The 19736-nt window shown below is 48.9% G+C and overlaps 7 protein-coding genes across 7 annotated transcripts; 2 read left to right on the top strand and 5 right to left on the bottom strand.

Annotated features, from left to right (window-relative positions):
* Positions 1-116: 116 nt before the first annotated feature.
* FOIG_07114 (uncharacterized protein) lies at positions 117-4182 on the bottom strand. Its single transcript, XM_031206495.1, has 3 exons — positions 2899-4182; positions 1968-2843; positions 117-1918 (listed from the first exon to the last, which is right to left on the bottom strand). Exons 1-3 carry the CDS (start codon positions 2982-2984, stop codon positions 808-810), a joined length of 2073 nt encoding a protein of 690 aa, XP_031063614.1. The 5' UTR covers positions 2985-4182; the 3' UTR covers positions 117-807.
* Positions 4183-4355: 173 nt separating this feature from the next.
* On the bottom strand, positions 4356-9375 carry FOIG_07115 (uncharacterized protein). Its single transcript, XM_031206496.1, has 3 exons — positions 8609-9375; positions 6433-8509; positions 4356-6381 (listed from the first exon to the last, which is right to left on the bottom strand). The coding sequence occupies exons 1-3, from the start codon at positions 8661-8663 to the stop codon at positions 5007-5009; spliced, it is 3507 nt and encodes a 1168-aa protein (XP_031063615.1). The 5' UTR covers positions 8664-9375; the 3' UTR covers positions 4356-5006.
* A 1007-nt stretch (positions 9376-10382) lies between these two features.
* On the bottom strand, positions 10383-12764 carry FOIG_07116 (60S ribosomal protein L5). The gene is made up of 3 exons (XM_031206497.1): positions 12637-12764; positions 12432-12469; positions 10383-12377 (listed from the first exon to the last, which is right to left on the bottom strand). The coding sequence occupies exons 1-3, from the start codon at positions 12637-12639 to the stop codon at positions 11510-11512; spliced, it is 909 nt and encodes a 302-aa protein (XP_031063616.1). The 5' UTR covers positions 12640-12764; the 3' UTR covers positions 10383-11509.
* Positions 12765-12865: 101 nt separating this feature from the next.
* FOIG_07117 (microsomal epoxide hydrolase) lies at positions 12866-15513 on the top strand. The gene is made up of 2 exons (XM_031206498.1): positions 12866-13105; positions 13225-15513. The coding sequence occupies exons 1-2, from the start codon at positions 13055-13057 to the stop codon at positions 14026-14028; spliced, it is 855 nt and encodes a 284-aa protein (XP_031063617.1). The 5' UTR covers positions 12866-13054; the 3' UTR covers positions 14029-15513.
* Positions 13069-15405, bottom strand: FOIG_07118 (uncharacterized protein). The gene is made up of 2 exons (XM_031206499.1): positions 15236-15405; positions 13069-15184 (listed from the first exon to the last, which is right to left on the bottom strand). Exon 2 carries the CDS (start codon positions 14900-14902, stop codon positions 14063-14065), a length of 840 nt encoding a protein of 279 aa, XP_031063618.1. The 5' UTR covers positions 14903-15184; positions 15236-15405; the 3' UTR covers positions 13069-14062.
* A 457-nt stretch (positions 15514-15970) lies between the features above and the next one.
* On the top strand, positions 15971-17487 carry FOIG_07119 (uncharacterized protein). Its single transcript, XM_031206500.1, has one exon. The coding sequence runs from the start codon at positions 16109-16111 to the stop codon at positions 17336-17338; it is 1230 nt and encodes a 409-aa protein (XP_031063619.1). The 5' UTR covers positions 15971-16108; the 3' UTR covers positions 17339-17487.
* FOIG_07120 (uncharacterized protein) lies at positions 16028-19634 on the bottom strand. Its single transcript, XM_031206501.1, has 4 exons — positions 19407-19634; positions 18739-19356; positions 18496-18693; positions 16028-18448 (listed from the first exon to the last, which is right to left on the bottom strand). Exons 2-4 carry the CDS (start codon positions 19230-19232, stop codon positions 17575-17577), a joined length of 1566 nt encoding a protein of 521 aa, XP_031063620.1. The 5' UTR covers positions 19233-19356; positions 19407-19634; the 3' UTR covers positions 16028-17574.
* Between the last annotated feature and the right edge of the window lie 102 nt (positions 19635-19736).

Consider the following 19736-nt stretch of genomic DNA (forward strand, 5'->3'; position numbering starts at 1 on the left):
CTATCTGACCAACCAAAGTCTGTGTCTTCCAAGTCAGCTTCTAGACCTTCTACTTCATTTACCCAACAAGGTCGAGAACAAGGGGGTTCCTTTCTACCTAGATTCAGGGAAAGATGGATTTAGAGAATCTGTTTCTTTGCTGACTCATTCCCCCCTTGTCTTGTCACTACGATAATTCTTTGTTTCTAAAAACCCAACCATCAACTATTGACAGAGGTGTATAACGTGGGGGAGGGTCCGAATCATCTGTTGCTGACACCATTCGCCTTGTTTATTCCTCATTTTGACTTTGACTCTTCTAAGTGATCCGTCTCGTGTTCGTTCTTGACCTCGACCGTGAGCCCATGACCCATTTTTGATTATCTTAGTTGCCGATCATATGTCCCAACTCTGATTCTATCCACTCATATCCAGCAAGTCGTTTCATAACATAAGATATCTGGACCAACAAGTGTGACCTGACCTCTTTTGTTGGGCATTATCTTCTCATTCTCACCCTAGTCGACCGTTTCTACTGGCTGAAACACCATAATGCACATGGGAGCACGTCGAACTGGTGTATTCAACTTCATAGCAGTTTTACCTCAGCCTTGCGCAAAAATTACCCACAGAAATTCGACTCTTCAACTATTCGAACTTTTCACATGAAACCCTTTCCCAATAGACGCCAGGTATATCATCCGTGCCTACATTATGAACCGCGCTCTTATCACAGAACACCGTCAGCATCCCAAGAATAATCAGACCCGCTATAAAGAATGCAAGTGTTCCCCGAAACAACCAGTCGGCTAGTATAAATTCATCTCCTCAGGAGTAAGCTCTACCAACCATGATGTCCCCCACTGGTCTTCCAGAGAAGGTCGCATGTCCTGCGTTCATCCCTACACCTTCTCGCACCACGCCCCAACGAACCTCGAGTGTTTCAACGCCGCCCTCTCGCGGTACTCGGTGGCATCGTCCGCTCAGAACCGCCGAACACGTTCCGCCCACTAAAGCGAGTGGGTTACCGGCCGGTTCTCCGCCTTCAACGGAACCACGAGGATCCACCTGCCGGAGTGCTAGACCAGCAATGCCGAGACCGAGTAGCACAAGTAGAGCGAGGAGGATAAGTAGCGGTAGGGGGCTGAAGCCAATTCCCGTTGTGGTTCCCTTACTGCCGTCCACAGACACGAGAAGAATGCCCTGACTGAGGAGAAAAGCCATTGCGGTAACAAGAAAGAAGAGTATCCAGGATACAGGCCGAGGCAAGGTGAGATATAGTGAAGTCGTCTGTGAACCGAGTGGCTGTCCTGAAGACACACGCAAAGGAAGCAGGTCCGATGTAAACTGCGAGAGCTCGTGAGACAGGTAGAGCAAGGTGAGCAGCGCGTTACTGGAAAGGTACAGCAGACCCAAAAGGAGCTGGGGCAACGCAGCCACAACGGCCAGACCAGACCTTGACGTTCCCGTGGGCAGCTCATATACCACTGCCGCCTTGCCAAACCCAGTGAAGGCCTCCTTGGGTTCCTTCACAGCCCCCAGTGCCAGAGCCGCAGCTGCCAACCCCACGGGCATGATCCATGTCATGAACCAAATAGCCCATCGGTTGAATGAGGGAACATTAAACCAGCGGCTTGTCTTGGCATACCAGTACTTGCCCTCTCGGTCTCCCCATAATCCCTTCTTGATCTCTTCCTTGGTGATGAGGCATGAATCCTCAGTGCTGACATCGGGATCGGCGAGGAACGAGCTCAGAGCATCACCAAGCGTGACGAGTGGGCTGAATACTTGTCTGGTGAGTGCTAATGCGACAGCGATGGCATAAGTGAGTATGAGAACAACATTGATTAGCGTAATAGCGGCGAGAAGAGGTCCGTTAACATTAAGCGATGATTTAGATTTCTCGGTGTGTTCGGTAGTAATAATTATGGAATTATATCTTCAATTTGTCAGTGACAATACATGTCGTCAGATTCTGGGATGCATACATTACTTGGGAGAGGAGGGCAAACGCCATCATGATACCTGACAGCGTTGCCCTGGTCGAAGAGATGAGTGACATGTTTCGTAGAGAAGGGATACCGATGTCGAGCCACTTAAAGGCTGAGTGGGCGTTGTCTACCTCAGCACGAGTCGGGCTGTTGAGGATTTGAACGACGTAGTTGGCTCCAGCGATGAGAATGATGGCAAACACATTCACGGCTGCCAAGATCCCTCTAGCAATACCTTCAACTGTAGTCGAACTACCCTCCATTAACAACGATTCCCATGTTGACATATGTCCCTGGGCCGAGGCGAGGGCGAGACAAGCCACAGAAGCCACAAGAATCAGGAAAGTCAGGAACATGTTGGCTGCAACACCAGCTCTCCATCCTGTCATAAGAGATCTGGTAGGCTGCGGTCGTTCCTCCATGAGCATCTTCTCCCGTTCAGCCCTCGGAGTACCCGGCCTCGAGTTGTCGGGTGTACTGGGAGCTGAATGAATAAAGTCGAGTTGAGATTCCTGTGGGCGTTGAAACTGTCCGGGCTCGGGACTATCTGGAATGCGGTGCCTTCGAGCGAGAGTCTCCGGCGTCTCGCCGCGCATGAAGTTGACTACATAGTCAGGGATGATGTCGCTTCCAAGAACGCTAGAGACAGAACGACTTATGCTGCCGGCAGCACGGCGAGGAAAAGAGCCCGAACTGTGCGGGATAGACCGAGAGTTGGACGGTCTGCGAGGGTAATTGGGAATGGAAGATCGTGAGTTGCTGAAGCTGTGAAAGGGCCATCTGACGGTCTGCCGCCCTGAGGAAGTGGTGAAGCCTCGAGTCCGACTAGTCGGGGGTCGTGTAGTCGTCGCGGAGCCAGGCTCTTCTGAGATACTATCTCGGATTAGTTGGATGCCGTAGTCAAACATGACTTCTGTTGTTTGGTTACCTTTCGAAGTTTTCAAAGTTCATGACTGAGCCAGGCTTCTCCCACACCCATGGTCTAAATGACCGGGTAGAAGGAGGCCCCTCCATCGTATATGTGATTTGGTTTATGAGATGACGGAGTTTGAGGTTTGATTTGTTCAGAGGCTGTCACACAATGTGGCGAAGTCGATTCGAAGATGTAAGCCAAGGGAGATCGATCATGTACGACACTCGTTGGTCAACAGTCAAAGTGTGAAGGTGCGTTGATCACTGGGTGACATCTGAGGTGAAAATGATGCTGTATGGTCAAAAGGGTGGAAAGACTACGATGATGAGCGCAGCTCGCCTCAAGGATAGCAAATATAGCAAGGAAACGACAGACTAAACAGAAGGGTAAATGAGTGTAAGAAACGAACGAATAACCAACAGTCGACAGACCATAACGAATGAAAAGAAGGTCCGTGGAATAGAAGAGAAAGAAGAGGGGAGAGAAGACCAGGAAGTTGTTGGACCAAAAGAGACGAGAGACACGCTCAAGATCTCGTAACCAGAGAAGTGGTCGAGGGATCCTAGGCTGTACAAGGATCCCGCATGGGACCCTAGCATGGGCCTTGCAAGCATTTGCATGAATTAGATGGACGGGTGGAAGCCAATCAACCCAGCCTGATGCCAACGGGTAACCCGCAGATGAGGGTCGTGCTTCTGTTTCGACATCAGCTATGATTGCCACGGCCAGGAGCCCGGAAAATGGAATGAGCATCAACCCACACATTGATATGCTGGGTCGTTTCGTTACTTCAACACGGACGAACGATAATGATAGCAACAAGGAGAGAACGGTTGAGAGTTCTTTATGTCTGGGTAGCAAAGAAGCGATCGAATCTGTGGTTTGTTGTCCTCGCATTGCCAGCTCAGCAACCATGTTGCACATATAACTCCTGCATTAAGACAGACGAAACTCAGATCTCACAGCCCAATGACGAAGGCGATGACTGCACAACTGCTCCTTCAACCGCATTATTTAGACTTCAATGCAGTCTAGACCTAATGCGAAGTTTCTGGATTTAGCATCATCACGGCCTGATCAGTGAGCGCATCATCATCATGATTCCTCCCCCCCCTCCTGTCAGATACGACCCTGAAAGAAGCCTCGACATGAGGCTGTGCATTCAAGACGGGAATAAAAGCGGACTCGAGAGACTTGTGTACAAATAGAATGGCTCGAATCGCATGCGGTGAAACGACTAAAAAGAAAGAAACGCGCACAGAAGTTGAGAAGAGTACAATATTAATTGAAAGCTGAAGCTCGAGACGTTGGAGATGCAAGAGGTTGTCCTACCCCTGTTGCCCCATAAGGCATGGTTCGCGTTTCATGTTCCCCAAAGCAGAATAGCTTACGTTGCAGGCCGAATTAAGGACTCCAAGTCGCGGACCAACCGAATCTCAAGGTTTTGACCAAAACGAAACAGCCGGTGAACTAGAACTTCTTGCCTTTCTTCCCGTCGTCTCTGGCGTCAAAAGAATATATTGATTAATTGAAGAGCTAAGATCAACAAATGTGGCTTGCTTCCCTCGCCCCCGTGCTCATCCCGGCCACGCCGCATCGCCTATAGGTGTAGAGCTGCACATCATGCACTACCTAGGTACTTGCTCAAGGTTACATGGTGAATATCCACTGAGGATCAAGTTAAACATTGTTCCCCAGAACAAATCCAGGGTTTGTAATTCTCGATGGAAACCTCATTACATATAATACGAAGTAGTATCACACTCTCCAACGCCCCTTAACAAAGATCGACTTCAGTTCGCGACGTTGTATTATTCACTCAGTTCCCAAGACTATGCACGTATTTGTGATCCCGTACGCGCATTGATAGTATAGTATAGCCACTTCTCTCTTGAAAGAGAACCTATTCATAACTCCCCGCTCAAAGCAAAATAGAATGAAAAGGAAAAGTCAGTCGTTAACGAGCGCCCTGACTTCTATGCGCATAACATGTCATTTCAATCCACATCCTTCTCTTTACTCGTGATGATGCACAGGCCATGGTCAACCCGTCATGACTCGATCTTCTCCTAGCAGAGGTTTATACAGGCATCATCTCGGTATCTTTCTTGCAGCCCACTACTTCAATCGGCAACCGCGCTCTCGTCGACTACCTCTCCCTGCTTCGCTGCTGATGGAATGCTAATGTTCGCGCGAGACTTGTACTGCGCCTCAGCGAATCGAGCCCAGTGCTCTGGATCGCTCGCCTCCATGCACTTGAAAGCAATATCTCGATCCTCCTTGAATGCCCTCACAGGACCCTTCTCCTTGACTAATTCCCAGATTTCTCCACCGAGATCCTCAGCTAGTTCAACAAGCATCCTGACGTGTTTAGGATCCGATCCGATATCATCGATTGTACTGAGGAGGTCAATCTGCTCCTCCTTAATGAGACCAGCGCGAAAGCGATGACCAGCACGGAGGATTCGGCCTTCTTCCTCAACCAATATCTTGGCCATAGAGTTGGACCTCGACAGCGGCTTGCCTCCGGTAATTTCGCCTTCGTCCTCGTTGTCCGATAGAGCCAACGCAGAATCCTCGAGCGGCAATGTGGTCGGCAACTCTTCGCTGCCCTTCGTACCTGCACGGGGGCGCTTTTGCAATGCAGGATCCTCGCGAGTATCCGGGTATTCGTCCTCGAAACGTTTGATAATTCCTTGCAAAGTGTCGTCGAGGAAGGTTAGCCTGCGGAGGTTGTGATCATCATCAGGATTTGCCCTTGCTTTGATGAGCGCCGGCTGGAGACGTTGGCGGATCTTGCGTGCACCCATCAATAGGTGCTTTGACATGTCCTTGGCCTTTCCACCTGTGGACAGGTTCGCCGCAGGGCTTGATGCTCCGTTCTCAATCTCACGAATAAATTCGCCTGATTGTCTCCGTGACTCATCGCCACGATTCTTCAGGCAACAAGCAAGCGCCTTGACCACACCAGTACCTCCGATAACATAGTCCTCATCAGGCGCTGAACCGTTGTCGTCGTCGCTTTCGTCTTGGTCTAGGACGTCGTGTCCAACAAGATGCGCGAGAACATCAGGATAAGGTGGCAACTTATTCTCGCCAGCTTCTAGGTTGTTCTCGGCAAGCGTCGATGCCAAAACCGCACCTGCGTCAGTATCGGGAAGTCGTTCCATGTTACGAAGGCAGTAGGCAACAACTTGCTTAGCCATAGCCTTGACAATCTCTCCAGCATGTTCACTAGGGACCTCGATATCCACACAAATGAGACTCTTGGACACACGAGCTGCGGCAAGTAGAGACGCGTAAAGAGCGCAAGCTTCTTCTTGCGCTTCTTCTGTGCTCGCATCGGCGAGCTTGACAATCTCGGCGTTGTTGGTGATATTGATATGCGCCAGCGTTTTAACCTCAGGGAGCACTTCCACTATTGCGATCGCTTGTTCTGGCGTCATCGCAGCATCTTCTAGATGCATACGTTTCAGCACCTTCATCTTGGGAAGATATCTATGTACAGTTAGTATACCTGAGTCGAGCTGAGGGTTATCAAGTACATACCTCCTGAGCAGACCAACAGCGCTGGGGGTTGACTGGAACAATGCTGGGTTTTGGGACAAATCAAAGAATCGCAAATTCGGTAGCTTGACCATCACAGGCAAGATCTTGCAGAGTGCCGAAGGTGTCAAGTTACAATCGGCCATGCCGAGTCCCCAGAGCGTCGTATCATTTTCGATGGCTGTTGCCAAGGCTTCAGTGTGTTGGCTGAGATCATTGCCGCCCAAGTCGAGACCTTCGCAGTGACCCTCTGTGAGGAACTTGACAACATGTTTCATGCCCTCTGCATCGATCTGGTTGTGTGACAAACCGAGCCGTTTCACGCCACATTGAATCAGGCCGTCGACGATTGTTCCAAGCTGCCCCATTGTCAAACCCGTTTGGCCAATGTTGACTAATTCGAGCGTTGATCCCCCTAGTCGCTCTCCCAAAGCAGCGGAAAAGATGCTCGAGATACTTCGAGGTATATGAACTCCATTGTTGAGTGACCCGTTTTGCTGTGATTGAGGCTGGCGCGGGAATTGAATATAAGATACGTCGAGGAATTTAAGCGATCGGCATAAATATATGAAAAGCGAGAGATACTTCCATCCATCAGGGCCTATCTTATTGTTCTTCAGGACAAGTCGCTCTACTACGCCGCCTTGATCCTCATCGTCATGCTTGGGTTTCCGCCGCCTCACAGCTGGTCTCTTGGCTGCGAGCAGACCGGCTAGGATAACTCGTAGGCCTTCGTCGCCAAGCCCGCTGTTTTCTAAAAGTATTTCCCTCACAGGGACAATTGCAAGGTAATCTCCGAGAGTGATAAGATCCGGTAATTGGAGCCAATAATCTGTTAGATCAAGTTTGTTAACCGTGCCAGTCGAGGCATTGTAGTTGGCCGTATCGGTGAGTTGCTCAGTAATCTTTTTCAGAATTGGCGTTTCGCGAAGCTGGCAGCATCTTCGGTATATTCGCACAGGGTTCGTGGTAGGTGCCGTCTGAGGCTTGTTGGTCTCGGGACCATTGGGCGGCGTTTTTGTTTTGGCCGAGTCATCACTGCTGTCATAATGAATCTCCATGGGAATGGATCCGTTGGCTTCGGCCAGTTTTCGCTTCTTCTCCTTTCTGGCCTTTCGCTCTTCCTCGCTCTTCTTCTTCTTTTCCTTTTTCTTGGTGTTTTCCTCCTTTTTCTCTGACACAGGAGTTGGACTGCCATTGGCCACTTCCCTAACTTGTTGAGGTGCTTCAGTCCCTTCCTTCTCGGGTTCCTTTGGCAATGTTTCTCCTGTAGTCTTGACTTCTCCGTTGGTTTCCTTCTGCTCTTCCACAGCCTTTGGGTTCTTAAGGGCCTCCCCCTCACCCTTCTCGGTCAACTTCTTTTTCTGAGTCTTGTCGGTTGTTTTAGGTAATGAAGAATCGTGATCAGCATATTTCGGCTGAGGCGCAATCTCAACATCCACACAGAATGCGACTCTTCTAAGTTTGGCACAAGAGAGCTCCGATATAGGACATCTTTCTCGACTTTGGTCGACATTCAGAACCACCCTGTCGACAAGACCATGGCCAAGTTTTCCGCTTTGTGAAAGAGCCCCATTGTTAGAAGAAGACAGGCGCCGGAACATGCCCAAGAAGCCGGGCTGTCCACTCCTGGGCGGAGCTGGTATATAAGGGCCATCGCCATCGGGTTTCGCAGCATGGGGTAGCACGGCGTTCTTCGTATGTGGCAACTTGGGAGGGACGGGGTCTGACGGTGGTGCGGGCGACGATTCGGGTATGGGAGCTGGTGAAGGAGGACCGGCTGGCGGTGTATTAGAGGAAGAGAATTTGGCAGAGATATTGGAGAACCATGAATTGCGACGGTGAGGCGATGTGCCGGGAGGAGTCTGTTTATCTATAGAATTGGAGCGCGAAATTCGTCTTGTAGCTGAGGAGCCATTTGGAGTCGTGGACTGGCCATTGGTCGAGATATTGGAGTCTACGGAGGCATTATCTGTGGGAGCCGAAGCCGGCGACTTCGGTCTAGAGTTTGCACCAGGGATCTGTCTTGGAAGAGCTGCTGAGGGAGTTTTGGTGGGCGGTGAATTCCTGGCTGCTTTATCTGTTTACAATGTTAGCTCTGGGTCTTGGTCTATAGCGCCAGAACAAAAGACGCGATGCGCGTTTTGGAATTTGGGCGAGTGGCGACTGGGAAACATGCCTTTCGAAGCACCATGGGTCATCCAGCTGACATCAACGCCATGAACCTGCTCCATAGTGGGAGGGGAGCCGAGACGGCTGTCGAAGATGTGAACGAGATAATGATGATAAGAACTTATACAAGTTTTAACAGTGTTTATAAAAGCCGAACTGGGGGAGGTGAAGGGTGAAGGGTGAATGAGTAATGAGTAATGAGTAATGAAAGAGGAGAGAGAATCGACCAGAGAGATAGTGATTAGTGAGGTGGTAGTGTTGGGATGGATGCCATCGATGGCTCTAGCCCGGAGTAAAGGTAAGGTATGGATGGCTAGCGAATCCTGGAGACGGGCTGGATGAGGTATAGTTAAGAGCTAGACTAAGGTATGGTAGTCAAATACAGTAGAGTACCGGTAGCGGTTCGCAAAGTACATGTACTTTATGTGGGCTTCCGAGAGGTACCTGCTAAGGTTGGCTTGGTCTGGACTATGCACGAGGGTGGTCTCGACCTGGATTTGGAGCAATGACGACGGAGGATGAAAGAGGAGATTGAGATAGAAATGGGAGCAAGTGATGAATATGTTGTGTTGTGTTGTATCTCCATACAAAGTGGAAATGTCGGGGGGAGAATTATGACAACATCCAGTCCAATAGCGGGGTAGGGGTTTGTCACGAGCAGTTGAACTAAGGCACAGTCCAGCGCAATAGCATAAGGTAGGTTAGTAGGTAAGTTGTTTGAAACAATACAAGGCGGCGGTCGGTGAGGCAAAAGACATTTCATCTGAGTTAGTCTTATTACTATGCTGCTGACCAAGAGGCAAAAGCCCGAACCCTGTTTGCTGATCAAGACTACCTCGCCTACGGATGACAGCCAAGTCACTTGCAATTCAGGGTCCGACGAAATTTGTAATGCCCACAATACATGGAGGTCCTATGACACAAGTGACGCTGAATAGCGCGCTCTGTCTCGAGCTGAATCTCGAGTCTCACTCAGGGATACAATGAGATGAACATCGCCTCATCGCCACGCCTTGTAACGGGTAAAGGAGGCATTGAGTTCAACAGCCCAGGAAGCAATCGTAAGGGTAATTTGTTTGTATCGGTACATGTACCTTTACCTTACCTCTCATTCCCCTACCCGCCCGCATGTACCGAGCCGACCGTACCCCCGGTTGTATCGGGGCCCTCTAACCCGGGCACGGAAGTTTAGTATCAAAATGGACGTCAGTGCAGAACGCGGTTATTTCAATGATGTAGGGATCCATGTGGGTGTAAGCGGGCTCTTAGCCTGCCAGCCAACTGAGCAAGTTGAGTATTATACTCTGGTCCAACTGCTGTATAAATCCTCAGCGGAATAATGATTGAATCGATTCATGATAGTCGTTGCACGAGGTCAAGATTAACCCTTGTTCACTGCATGCAACCTTCGGCTCAGCCCATCATGAGCAAAAGAGCAAACAAAAGACGTCACCCCTCTCTCACAACCACTCAATTCTTGCAACAGGCGTTACCAGAATTGGTTATGATGAGCTTTGTTCCAGAGTCCGAAAATCCGGCGTCATATTTCATTGCCTAGGAGGTACCTAGTCAAGTCGGTTGTGCCCTGAGATTCGAGTCTCCTGCAGTACTGGGCCCTCCATTACTTGGCAAACGATGTCATTAGAGTTCTCGGTCGCACAACATCTTTCAGGGGTGTCAAAAAAAAAAAAAAAAAAAAAAAAAGGAAGGGAAATTATATTCAGAGATGCCGAGTTATGCCCTGGCCTGTGCCGAAACTTTTTACTGAACCCTTTGGACATCGTGTGCCAGTCTCTCTTTTCCTCACACGCGGCAGTCGTCTTCAGACATTTGCTGTGCTGTAGAGCAGGGTTGACATCGTAGGATATATCCGATCTTCATTTCCCTCGATTGCATCAGTTGAGGAACCCACCGGGTCCATCCGATCCGACACCAACTGCGACGGGAGTTTCTATAACGTTACGTCCGACCCCCTCTCACACACTCAGCACGCGCCACATTGACCAAAATCGTCACTATTCGCACAGACTGGAATAGACTGAATGATGCTCTCGGCCGCGGAATCATGACCTTCTCCGAGAGCGAAAGGCGGGCCCCCAATTTGCGATTCACGAGGAGGTGAGATGACTCTCTCGAAATACTGCTCAGCCCGCTGTTATTGAATCTCAACCAGCATGGCCGGGTCTAGTGTATTTACCACATCATGACCATTTCCGAACAGACATCTCTGATTTTGGGCTCTTTTCCGAGCAATCGAGCAGTCAGTCAGTCTAGTTTTCTTCAGAATCAAATTCCGTATACCTCAATAAGTGCGATATTATACATATAGGAAATCCGAGATATCCGGAAGGAACCTAATACGGCCAACGGCTTACCGGTATCAACTCTATTAGACATTAACTTCGGAACTTCACAAGATTATTACACGGAAATCGGATGGGTTCCATTATCTTCTTCGGTTGTCAATTCTGTCAATGGTACTAAGTGATACGCAATAACGCCAATTGCTGACAGTCATATCAAGTGCTGACCATGTCGTATAACCACAAGAGCCCTCTCAACTGGATCGGAGTGCTGAGGTTCATGGCCAAGATTCAGCCCTGAAAATAAGACTCACACTAATCCTGCAGCTGCCACGCTAGGCCCGCCAAGGGTAAGTAAGGGTTCCTCTCGATTTTCGCACACACGCGCACACATAAAACACAAGGACTACGCATGGCAAGCATTAAACAGTTGGAGTAATGAGATGCCCGTTCACCACAACTATGGAATTTGGCTGGAAGGTATCTTTTTGGTAATTCATTCATGTGATCCTGTTTACGGACCTTTCCTTTCCTCGAAACTCCAAACCCAATGCCAAGGTTAACAATCCTCAAATGCCCATGACCTGATGAGATAAAGCAACTTTTTACTCCTGCTGGAGAAGCTCCTGGATACGCTCCTGTACGCGCTGCTCCTTCTCCTCCTTGGTGAGCTTCTTGGTCTTGTACTTCTTGGAGATCTCCTTCCACTCCTCCTTGGTCTTCTTGGGAGCATCGCTCTCGGCCTTCTTGAAGGGGTCCTCACGGATGGCGGCGTGAGCCTCAGTGTAGAGGTCCTCAAGACCCTCAGCCTCGACGTCGTCGTCGACGTACTTCTGGAACTGACTGCGGAATCGCTCCTCATCGTCGTCGGCGAGGGTCTCCATGTACTCAGCGACGTGGCCACCGAAGATGTAGTTTCGGAGGGTGTCAGCATCGAGCTCCTTGGTCTCCATGTCGTAACCGGGGAATCGCTTCTCGGAGTGGGGGACAAGGATACCACCGTCAGAGGCGCCCTTCATGGCACCGAAGACACGGGCACCAGTGGAGGTTCGCTTCAGACCAACATCGAGGAAGACCTTGAAGGGGCGGCGCTCGCCATCATCGGTCTCGGCGGCCTCAGTGAGCTTGAACTCACCGTCAGCCTCCTCGACACCAGTGAAGTCCTCGTCGAGGCCAAGCTTCTTGAGGGCACGGCGGGCGATGAGGAGACCGGTAGCGTAAGCGGCGGCCCAGTTGGTGAGACCGTGCTCGATACCGTAGGCCTTGAGCTCGTGCGAGTAGGCAGAGACGAAGACCTTGTCGCCAGAGATCTCAGAGGTCACGATCTGGCAGATGATGTCCTTGTTGGTGAAGCGGACGACCAGGCGGTACTTGGGAGCATTGTACTTGTTCTTGGCCTGGGTGATGAGGCGCTTTCGGGCGTAGTAATCGGTCTTGCCCTGCTGGCGGCGCTTGTACTTGGTCTGGTAGCGGCTACGAGATTGTCAGCAATTTCCCTAGTTGGAGAGAAACCCAGTGTAAACTCACCTGTAGTACGCGCTGTTCTTCACCAACTTGTGGAAAACCTATCACAAAATCCCCGAGTCAGCAATTTGCGCTTCAGATGCTCTTCTCCTTCCGAAGCAACTTGCGGTGACTCTTTCAGAGCAATTGGCATTTCTGCCGTAAAAGAAAAAAAACACCAAGGGAGTTCTTCGGCGAAGATATTCCCTTGCGATAGGCCTTAACTTACCATCTTGACGGTATTTGCTCAACGACGACTTGAGTGTTGAAGTTTGGAAAGTTGGTGCTGAGAGAGGAATAAGCCGTAAATTCTCGATGGTGGGGGATATTTTCATATAGCCCTAATCGCCCGAAATCGCTTAGCTTCATTTGCTCCAGTTTGGACCTGGGTTGGGGACGAGAGTATCAGTCACGTGCCTGGATACTTATCTTATCTTGTCTCCCCAAGACGCCAACCTAGATGGGGGATCTGCCGAGGCTCCTCGGATACCCCAAGCCTCGGTGGAGTCTTTATTGGGATAGAAGATCGCAAGAATATGTCGAGTAGTAGTTAGAAGGTTGAGTTCTTACATATTTCAGTTTCTTATATTAACTCTGGGGTCACATTTATACAAGCCCAGCCCTTCCCACCTGTCAAACCGGATATAATGTCAGAGTCTAAGCCCAAAGTTCTGTTGTTCGATATAGGGGGTGTCTGTGTAAGTGATTCAAGACATGATGTTTACCGCCGATTACACTTTGCTTCTCAATCCTCTGGACGTCTCGACTCTAGACATGTAGTCATCTATCCCACATACATAATTACTGACTCCTCCAGGTCGTTTCCCCTTTCCAAGCAATCCTCGATTATGAGTTAAGCCTGGGGATCCCTCCAGGGTGGGTCAACTATTCAATATCCAGGACTGCCCCCAATGGCTTCTGGCATCGATTGGAAAAAGGAGAAATCGAGATGAATGAAGAATTCTTCAGGGGTTTCAGTCAAGACCTTCATGATCCCATTAGATGGGAGACCTTCTACAAGCGAGAGCAAAGCAAAAATCCCAGTCTCCCAAAGGAAACCCCTCCAGTTCCTTCAGTCGATGCAGAATGGCTTTTCAACGAGATGATGACGGTTTCTAACAACCCCGACCCATGGATGTTCCCAGCATTGAAAAAGCTGAAGGGGGATGGGCGATTCATTCTCGCAGCTCTGAGTAATACCGTCATCTTTCCGCCTGGCCATAAGCTCCACCTTGACCATTTCTTTGACGAGCCTGTGCGGCAGATATTTGATGTCTTCATTTCTTCCGCCCATGTTGGAATCCGAAAGCCAGATCCGGCCATGTATAAGCTTGCTCTCGACCGAGTAAACGAATTCGCGAAAGCCAATGCTCATTCAGCTCGGGGGAAAAGCTTGAGCTGGGAGGTTGGTATCAAGGCAGAGGAAGTAACTTTTCTCGATGACATCGGGGAGAATTTGAAGGAAGCACGCAGACAAGGACTGCAAACAATCAAGGTGAACCTTGGTCGAGCATTCGAGGCTGTTGATGAGCTGGAGAGAGTGACTGGGTTGAAGCTCGCTGGTGATCATCCAAGGATGCCCGTTGAACCAAAGGCTCAGAAAGTCAAGGCAAAAATGTGAGATAGATTTAAAGATATTCAGGAACGCTCGTATATCAAATCTTCCTGGCGATATAGACGTAGAGAATATCAGATACCTCAACCTTGCCATCCACTGCAGCATTGTGCCACTCTTCCTTGAAATATTCTCTTCCTTTGACTCTCAATTCTTCCGTTACAATTGAGGCAGTCAGAGGGCCATTGACAACGTAGTCAAACTGCTCATCTGCCTTGTCGAGACCGAAATACGTTGAGCCAAGTCCAACAATCTTTTCCAAAGCCTCAACCTTTTCAACCACGAAACCACGACTTTCCAATATCTCACTAAAAGACTCTTTAGACTTGATCCAGCTTCGGTTGGAGGGGAATGGCATGCCCAATCGGCGAGCGACTTTCTCTAATAGCAGGCCCGAGCGAAGATTATACTCATGAGTGATGTCGATGGCAACTCTGCCGCCTGGCTTGAGATACCCCCGCCAATGGGCGACAACTTCCTCTGGATTTTCAAACAGAACAAAGGCATTTGAGCATAGAATGAGATCAAAGCTGTCCCTGTCTACATTTGGACAACCGGTCAAATCAGTGACGCTGTGTCGAACAAGTTTAATGCGACGATACAATGTTTCGTCGTGATCCAGTTTCTTGCTTGCTTCCGAGAGCATCGCTTCAGTTATGTCGACACCAATGACAATCCCATCATCGCCGACGTGCCTTGCTGCAATGACAGCCTCCAGGCCAGTTCCACAGGCGAGGTCGAGAACGCGATCGCCGGATTTGATGGGAACAAGTTCCATGAACCGTTTGCTGTAGTCGGGATGCCAAGAATCCTCGTAGTCGGTTGCTCGTTCAGTGTACATGCGCTGAGCGGCATCTGATTGACTTTCGGTCGAAGGCATGACGAGAGTGTTTGTAATCAAAATTGTGTACTTGTGGGAGTATCAGCTAATACAATTTCAATGGTAGTGATAAGTTCGTCGACCGATTCAACTGATGAGCTATCTTTGTGCTTCTAAGAGTCAATCGTGAGATATATTCTTGGTTGACAGGGCCGGGGTGTTGTTACACCGATTACAGTTATATGAGTACCTAGTAGTCTCGTTGATTGGCTCATCACGTCTTAACTTACCTCCTACCTACCCACCTACCAATATCTACTTAGGTAGTACAACTTCGAATCGCTATGATTCAATTAGAGAAGCGTGATTCCTACCCGAGAATCTACAACTCACTTCCATATCAACTTCCTCCAACTCAACCACAGGTTTGATGATTCAATCCAGGTCGCTTCTGCAGAAGTGACGCCATGCTAGGGAAGCTATCCCCACAACTCGCAACGGCCCGTCCGCGTGGCTGTGATGGTACGAGATCTTGAGTACCGCTGAAGAATGCCCCATAAATGGTATTGCGCATTTGAGAAACACCAATTTTAGAGAGAGAACTAGGACTGAATTTGACTCGAGGCGCCCTCGGATGCCTCGTGACCCTTGATGATACGACTCGCAGGGGGCGCAGAGGTTTCGAGACAAGGATATGTAGAACCAACTGCATAAACTAGTATCTACCAACATACCTTGGAATGGCACACTCGCTGACTCTTTATCCCTCAGACTTTGGATTAACCGCCCGCCGAAGCTTCAGCAAAGATTTGGGCCAAGATAGAGGTCAACATATCAGTAATGCTCTTGCCATGAGTGAATGACATCGTTGCTATTGAGCGAGTGTGCGTAAGTGAGGTGGTAAATCAGACTATCAGAGGCGGAAAGAACTATATAAAGGAAAACAATAGATCATAACTCTTCTCACCAAGAACATCGTATCATCCAACGTCTTTCTACTCAGACTCCACCCAGCTGAAGTCCTCCCCGGCCTGTTTTCACGACCACGGTCTGTGAGGCAGACACATCGTGCAGTAGTAGAAACCTTGGAGGCCCTCCTCGCAGACACTGCCCCCAAAGGGCGCTTAGAGATATCCTCGCCAAGTTATATATCGTCGATCCTACCTGCGCTGCAGGCCTCATGTTGGCATAGAAACCATCACCAGCCTTTTCTTTTTACAGCTCGATCCCAGTTCACACGAAGCTCGGCTCCTGGACTTGTCCAATATGATCCCTACCACTTCCAAGATTGCTTGGCCAACTACTATAGCCTCCCTCTGTGAGCTTCTCGACATCGATCCTGACGCGAAGAAATGCCATGCTTTTACGAAGAAGAATTCTCGTTGCCGGAAAGACATCAGTCAAGCCAATTCGGCCCTTATCACTTGTCTCTTGGAGAAAACAATTATTCATGGAACCTTTTCTGCTGCTCAGACCGCACTCCAAGAAGTCTCTGACTTGATCATGTGTCGGCGTTACCATCGAAAAGATGGTCCTCTTCGTTTATCCGACTGGGAGAAAATCCTTAAGCCCCTTGAAGTTGTGCTTATCAAAAAAGAAGACAAGGAAGATACTCTCAAACCCGAGAAAGAAACAGACAATACATCACCAACCACTCCTGTTGTGTCATCGCAACAACAGGTTCAACTCAAGAGCAATACTCTCAAACCTACTCCCACTCCTCGTCGCAGATCTCAGTCACCCCCTTCCACTCCAACAAAACCGTCCCCAAAGCTCTTCCTACCCAAATCACCTTCCCCTAAAAGCCCCAAAGCCGCACATGAGTTCGAAGACTTCTCCCGTCCCCGCTCGGCCCTAGAGACCAATAAAGCGATGAAGAAGCTTCTGCTTTGCTCCTTGCAGGAAAAGGAGACAAAGAATGGAGGCAACATCTACCTCTATACATATTCTGAGAGCTACCACGACGCACATCCCTATATCAAGATAGGCTTTGCTCAAGATGTCAGCAAGCGTATGCGAGAATGGAAATACCAGTGCAGCTACGAGGCGAAAGTGCTCGGTGAGTTTCCGGCCGAGCACTACGTCAAGGTCGAGAAGATTGTACATGCTCAGCTCTGGAACCAAAGGAAGCGAGAAAAAGGATGCCCAGCTTGCAACATTCGCCATAAGGAGTGGTTCCAGGTCGACGCTATGACTGCCTCAAAGATCATTGCTCTATGGACTGGCTGGATGAGACGAGAGCCATATGATGAAGAGGGCAACATCCTGGATAAGTGGCGTGCTAGAATTGAGGGCCTTGACATGGCTGATCCTGATTGTTGGGACTTGCTCATCAAGGGGCTTTTTGATGATGATGTCGAAGAATCTGAGCTGTCCGAAGAAGGAGATAGCTTTGCATGGTCAAGTGATGAGCAGTCCGAGATCTCTGGAGAAGATACTCTCGAGGGCTATTATATTGACAAATCTGAGACTTCTTTCTCTAATGACGATGAGTGATAGGGTCGTGGTGTTACGGGACATTTTGTCACGATTGTAAGATATGGGCGACGATTTTGGCATTTTCTAGGAGTTATGGTGGTGTCTTTATTTTATTTTTCCTGAGATTAACTATGATACCCTGCAATTGCGAACATTCATTTCAACCGCCCCTCGTTCATGCATTAATGAGTTCGTATGCACGTCTTCAGACCCCAGCCTTTGGTAAAGAACGGTGACTACAGTGAAAAATTCAATCAGATGTTTCCAATCTTCCAGGGCATTTCTTCCAAGAGTCCCAGAGACCAGGACGGTTTCAATGCACCCTGGTATGTATCTTCCTCAAGTTCTCCCGATGACCCCTGAAATCTGGACTCGAGCCAGTATTTTAGCCAACGTATTTCCTTTACCAGTTTTGATGTACTAGTCATCTCATTCGTGGATTCTTCCTCGAGTGCTGAAAAGATGAATTGTTCCACCGCTGCCCTGCGCAATCGTTCTGCTTCTCCATAACGTGATACCATCTGATCTAGTACATTGGTGAGATCCAGCGTCTGTCGAACAGACCGAGTATCCCAGTCAGGAATCTCAACTAGAAGTAGCTTTGCAGCTTGTAACATGACATAGAGAATTTGGTCGTAGGTAAGTATTGAACGACGCAATAGCAGATCAACGGGCGAGTCAAGAAGAAGGGCGAAAAAAGACTGCATTGCCTGAAGACAGTTGCGTAAGCATGTCAAAAGATAGACGAACTGAGGAACACCCTCATCAGGGTGGCATGCCACGATAATTGCTGGCTCAAAGAGACGCACTAAGAGATACAAACGGTAGAGCTCAAACGTCTGGCTGTATGTTTCAACATTGCCATTGGGGACTGACTCTGCTAGACGACTCAGGTCATTGCGGAAACGACTTCCAGTTCCTTCGAGAAGCACAGCATATGGGCTTAACAGCGTACGCTCATGTGGCTCGCCAAAGCTTCTTGAAAGTCTCTCACCCATCTGAACGAACCGAACGATATACTCTATTGAAGGATCAGATGGTGTTGCTTGAGCTTGGGAGACAATCTTGAGATAGGACTCCACGTAGGGTACGTCGAGAGGATTTCGACGTGATTGTCTCGTTGACATACTGGAAGACTTTGTTAGATAAGAAACAAGGGTTATTGATAGACTCACATTGAGAGAACGCAATAAAGTCCGAGAAGAGCTCGTATTGCCGCCAACAAATTTGTCATTTGTGCTTTGTCAGATGTTCCTGCGCTGGTTGTTTGAGCTGACAACATGTCTTGTGTAACACCCAAGTTATGTGCATAGCCAAGAGCAAGATACGCCAGATTGGTGACCTGACTATTGTCGATGTGACACCTGTGCGCCCTATGAATCATCAGCATGAATTCCACCACCATTGTATGAACCTACCAAGCAATAATCACCAGTACACCCTGTAGTATGTCCAAGGTCTTGTCTTCTTCGACCATTACCCTAAAGCTCAGATATGCGAGTATGTTGCGTCTCGCCTTGGCCACCCCAGCTTCAGATAATGGTGCAGCGGCAATCATTATAGCACGAAATAGAAATGGACTGTCTTTGTGCAGTGATTCGGCAGTGTGATGACTCCCGACTGTCACGAAGGGGAATTGGGAGGTGAATCCTTCGTGGAAGAGGCTAAGAACTTGAGCTGCCTGTGGCCATGATAGCCCAAATGGAGGCTGTGAAGTGCCCCTATCTGAACTTGTGTTTGTCTGGGTTGGATTCCTGGCAGAGTTGTCATATCCCAGTTCTTTCTGGTTGTTATTGCTGTCTCGGCCTGGCTGCTGTGCCCGGTTCCTATGGCTTAAAATAGTAAACTCTGACGAACTATTTGTGCCCATAGTAATGACTTGTTCTTGCTCTTCGGAAGTTATAATGTTCATGGTAATCAGCTTTACGTTTCATATAAGTTCGCATTCATCATACCCGTTACCGTGGTTAATTCTGCGAGGTCTTCTCAGACTTCTAGTATTCTGTGGGAAACAGTCCTTCTTCATAGTCTCACACCTTACTCTGTTACTATTACAGGATCATAGATGGACTAAGAGACATAGCACCTATCGCAAATATGCTTCTCCAGATTCCCTTCCCGGAAGTGACATTTTGCTCTGACTCTTGCGCAAGGAGCGCATGCTCGTTGTCGGCGGGGTGGACTGGGATTTCTACCGACCATGGTGACATTAATGAATAACAATTGAGTTCGAGTAGCTCCAGGTAAACCTATAATCCCGAGATTCACGTCAGCGTCGCTCGTTGTTCACAGAAGCCGTCTACCATAACAGTGGCGCAACCGGGATAAAGATTAGCCCGAAAATGCTCCGGCGGGATTTAGTACTCATACTTTATATGCTATCAGTTGGTGACCTAGGTACCTAAGTAGTTAAAGG

This window comes from Fusarium odoratissimum (genome assembly GCF_000260195.1).
Source record: "Fusarium odoratissimum NRRL 54006 unplaced genomic scaffold supercont1.10, whole genome shotgun sequence".
NCBI classification, from domain to species: Eukaryota; Fungi; Ascomycota; class Sordariomycetes; order Hypocreales; family Nectriaceae; genus Fusarium; species Fusarium odoratissimum.